The 4,415-nt window shown below is 37.1% G+C and overlaps 1 protein-coding gene across 1 annotated transcript; it reads right to left on the bottom strand.

Annotated features, from left to right (window-relative positions):
• Window positions 1-2,259: 2,259 nt before the first annotated feature.
• LOC149202311 (amino acid transporter AVT6A-like) lies at window positions 2,260-3,857 on the bottom strand. The gene is made up of 4 exons (XM_089401552.1): window positions 3,590-3,857; window positions 3,073-3,246; window positions 2,492-2,666; window positions 2,260-2,404 (listed from the first exon to the last, which is right to left on the bottom strand). Exons 1-4 carry the CDS (start codon window positions 3,855-3,857, stop codon window positions 2,260-2,262), a joined length of 762 nt encoding a protein of 253 aa, XP_089257678.1.
• Window positions 3,858-4,415: the final 558 nt, after the last annotated feature.

Below are 4,415 nucleotides of genomic sequence, written 5' to 3'. Positions count from 1 at the left end.
AGATCGCAGGAGCATATGCTTCTGCAACTATTGACAAGGCATCGGAAGTTCAACAACTGTTGAAAGAACATGAAGATCAAATACAGCTACTACAACGACAATTGCAACAAGCCAATGCTAATATTGAAGTTAACAAACAGCTCGAGAAGTTGCAGGAAGACTTTCAGCAGATGCAGATAGGCTATCAAAGAAGTCTAGACGAGAAAGGAAAACAATTACAAATTTTCCAAGAAATGCATAAAGATGAGCCTAAGCTTATAGAATTTATTTCCGAGTCTATTGGCTTAAATGAAGAACTACTACAGCAACAGGAAGAGTTGGGACGTAAGATATCACAGTGGAGTCATTATTGCGAACTGAGCGATAAAATCACCAATCAAGTGGTAGATTTGTGGAGTGACTATGATTAGAGTGAAAAACGGGTGACGGAGTATTTGGCTTGGTAGGATGAAGATGAAGGGAAAAGAGCAAGTGCACCCAGAATAAACGAGAATCATAAAGAATTGCTCTTTAATAAATGGGACGATCAAATCAGAGAGGCAGAACAAGCAGCGGAGACAGCGGCCACGCAAGCAAGCATTCTTATCGACTGTGTAAATGAAAATTTGCACAGAGCAAATTTAATCGAAGAGACCACCCCGGGGTATCTGCCAAATAAACTACGACTGGAAGCAGAATGGAAGCAGAAGGCACAGGAGAAGGGAAAAGCGATCCAAGCATTAAACAGGTTAAATTGGGAGTGTTACTGGGCATACTTGGTCAAGCCGCATAGTCAATGGATGACTGTGAAATGCATCATAAACGCGGTCGAAAAAGTAGTGCCAGCTCTCATAGATTCCGTTTTCACAGCCCAGCTCAAAGCAGAAGTCAGCCAGCTGACTCTCCTCAAGCCCATGATGAACACTTGCAGCTTTAAGGATCAAATTCAGAAATAGTCTTATTTAGAATGTTGTTTTTTCTTTAAAATTAGATTAGAAAAAGGACGGTCATTTGAAAACTGCATCCTAAATTTTGTAAACAAACTATTATTAGAATTAGGAAGTAGTATTTTAACCCTTCTCATGCATTTAGAGAAGGGTCCAAAAATTTGTCAAAAAACTTGTCCTCAGAACATGCACTTCTGCACTCTCAAAGGAGGTTTTGATGAATGGATGGATCGAGATTTATTAATGTTTTCATTCGATGTCTACTACTGATGTTGCACTTTTGTACTCTTAGTAGATGTTAGAACAAGTAGAGATAAATCATTTTTGCTTAAAGTTTATGAGTAGGATCAGTGATAAATGGTACTTTTATCTCTTGGCCATTTCTGCTTATATTCTGAAAGTGATATACAGTTTTAGTTGTTTATATGTTGTTGCATGAATGTCTGAGTTACCATTTGGCACTTTTGTACGGTGGAGCCATTTATTCATGTCTGATATATGAATAACTTATTATGCGATTTGCTGTTCACAACTGTTTTGCCTAACTTTTTATGCAAAGTAGTTCATCTTAATTGATTTCTATTCTTATGATAGCTGAATGATCTTTATTACCAGTTATTGTCTGAAATCTTTTTAGATCGCATAATAGAAGAAATACACCCCGGGTTAGCATAGATTAGATGTGCTATTTTTCATTAGATTACAATAGCATAGATTTAATTTAAAGTTTGAACTAGATTAGCCTCAAAGTATTCTTAGATCAGCAACATCCAACTCTGCACACACACACCACCCTTAGATTGGGAAACTGGTCCCATTATCCCCAGTCGGACCCGCTATACTAAACGGATAAGGAGCTGTCAGCCAAGGTCTGGACCGGGTGGGTATCCCCCTTGTTGTGGACCCGATTTTCGGTGCTTCAATAGAAGGAAAGGAGGATGAAGATTGTGAGAAGTTATTGAAGAGCAATGGAATCATCACACGCAGTGGGATGGATTTTGGTGCACCTCAAACTTATGTGAGGTTGAGTATTATTGACAGAAACCAGACCTTCAATCTTCTGCTTGATAGGCTCTCAACTATTCATGGATGATTAGTTGAATCGCTCAATCATTGATGTGAGATCAACTATATTCCTTTTCAATGTTTACAACTACAAATATAGTAGTATATTTAACTAGAAGGCCGAGCGACCATGGCAAGATGATACAAGGCTTTACAAAAGTTTATCCACCAATTCTACAAGCAAATTCCCAAATCAACGTTCTTTTCTCGGTTCTGTTCCAAATAATCTTTATATGTATGTGCACCACCTGCTCATAAAAAATCATTCTCAAGATCGTGGAGGGCCTTCCTCCTTTTTGTTGAACAAAGAATTAATGTCAATCACTATAGCAATTGAACTTGAAACCACTGCCAGAAAAATCATGAACAATGCAATAAATATGTCCTTCCTGGTTGAGATTCCGTGGGTGTCTCTGCAATTAAAAAATAATTGAGGTTAGAAGTTACATACAAGCACGGTGAAAGACGAAACCAAAAATGAAAAACAACTTTTTTTCTACCTGAGAGAAATGGAAGCTGGGAAGATGAACCCAATACAAACTGCTGCTATGGCCCCTGTGAATTGAAATGCATCCCAGATACTTGGTATGAATGATGCCCCAAGGAAAACGATTCCAATTAACCCAGCAGTGATCAAAATGAACCTCTTATTATCCAAAACAAGATGATTTTTTGCTGCAAAGACAAGCCCATCAAGATTAAGTCTCAGGTAAAAAAAAATGAGAGGAAAGACCAATATCAGATGTACAACATAGGTCACATGAACAATGTCATTCAGCACAACACTATAGGGAACTCCCAAGTTGGTGTCAAAATTGCCCAGGACATCATCCATGGTCTGGTCTCCAAATAGAAGAAAGCCAAAAAAGCTTGTACTTATGTATACAATTGAGCATAATGCTAATGATGTGCGAACAATGGGCTACATTTATGAAGGGTCTTCAAGTTCATTGTATATAGAATGAACTGCATGGCGCAAAGACAACACAATTCATTATAACATAATTTTAAATGCAAATTTAACTAATGAACTCTAAGATACTACACTGCAGGACCAGAGATGGAGGAAAATAATCCATACCATTGTAATGACAGATGTAAGCAGTCACAATAACTGGTACCACAGTGAAAAGCTTCAAGAACGAAGTAAAATCCACAATATCTGGTAACAATCTTGGTGCTTTGACGGTGCCACTGAACAACTTTATAATCTCAATACTAGCCATAATCACAACAAATACAACAACAAGTGCAACTGATAATGCAGAAGTGAATTTCAAAGAATTTGCAAATTCATGGAAATGAACACATCAACATAGGCATGAAGATTTGAACATCACAACTCCTAAGGAATAACCCATGAGCCACATCCTTGAATGTATATGCCATATGCCATTTCTAACAGGGCAACATGAAAAGTCAAACAAATTGTTAAGTAGATGCCATCAGTATGTGACGTTCCCAAGATATGTTGAATCCCCTCATATAATTACAACAGTTTCTAGACATTTAAATCCCTGAAAAGGCCCAAATGAAATATGATATATCTGAAAATCAATGCTAAAAAATGCTTATCAAGATGAGCAAAGCAGACTTACCCACTCTCTTGAAAGACACCAACAGAGCTAAAATAAGGACTATGGTGAGAACTAGGATCGGAACACGTCCATTCCACCAATGAAATCCAAACCATTCTTCAAGTATACCAGCATGATGCACACCATTTGATGATGTTCCAGATAGCACATCGCCTGCCCAAATCAAGAAAACACCTCCATCAGACATAGAGATTTCTAATTCAAAGCCATATATAAGATAGGAATCATGCCCAAAGTAATATAAAAGTGGCACCAGATAATTGACCATTCAAACAAAAATGAAAGGAATCTAAGAGAAAAGAGACACTAATAAAGCATGTCAAGTCATGTATGCTTCATAGAACAATTCAACTTTGTTAAACAGAAACAAGTTGTTAGTGTTTCAACTTGCTAAACTGCTCACAATGCAAAAATTGGGTTGAAGTTTCAATTCAAGCAGTACTTTTAAAATACTCTAGTTGTAAGATACATGCTTAAATATTCCCACACGATATACTATTTGTCCTTGGATATTACCCTCAAAACTAGGCTAATTCAGCCTGCGACCTAAAATGCATAACCTACAATGTTTAGGTTGAATTACTTTTCAATTCATCTTATCTTGATTCCTTTCTAACAGAAGCCTATAAAAAAAAAATCAGCGGACTGCTTCTAAATCAATGATTGCAAATAGTTAAACTCTTCACAAGGTACGAGGGTCTCCCTCGATCTCCAACATATTAAACACAATGCAATTATGATCTAAAGTCAGATGAATAGAAACACACGCAAGTTCAAACACTGGATTCAGTGATTAAAAGCAAGGAACTATCACATATTTACCAAG

Source organism: Pinus tabuliformis, chromosome 2_1, assembly GCF_031772625.1.
Source record: "Pinus tabuliformis cultivar Carrire ecotype Pingquan chromosome 2_1, CPIR1, whole genome shotgun sequence".
NCBI lineage: Eukaryota > Viridiplantae > Streptophyta > Pinopsida > Pinales > Pinaceae > Pinus > Pinus tabuliformis.
The sequence above is the reverse complement of the archived record's forward strand: the minus strand, read 5'-3'. Positions and strand labels throughout refer to the sequence as shown.

What these genes read in the sequence shown, in the direction of transcription:
- LOC149202311 (XM_089401552.1), bottom strand. Translation starts at nt 3,857, where the DNA reads ATGGTCAATTATCTGGTGCCACTTTTATATTACTTTGGGCATGATTCC. An exon ending in GGTGTCTTTCAAGAGAGTGG is followed by an intron (nt 3,247 to 3,589) that starts GTAAGTCTGCTT and finishes CTGCATTATCAG; the next exon opens with TTGCACTTGTTGTTGTATTT. An exon ending in TTACATCTGTCATTACAATG is followed by an intron (nt 2,667 to 3,072) that starts GTATGGATTATT and finishes TTGTCTTTGCAG; the next exon opens with CAAAAAATCATCTTGTTTTG.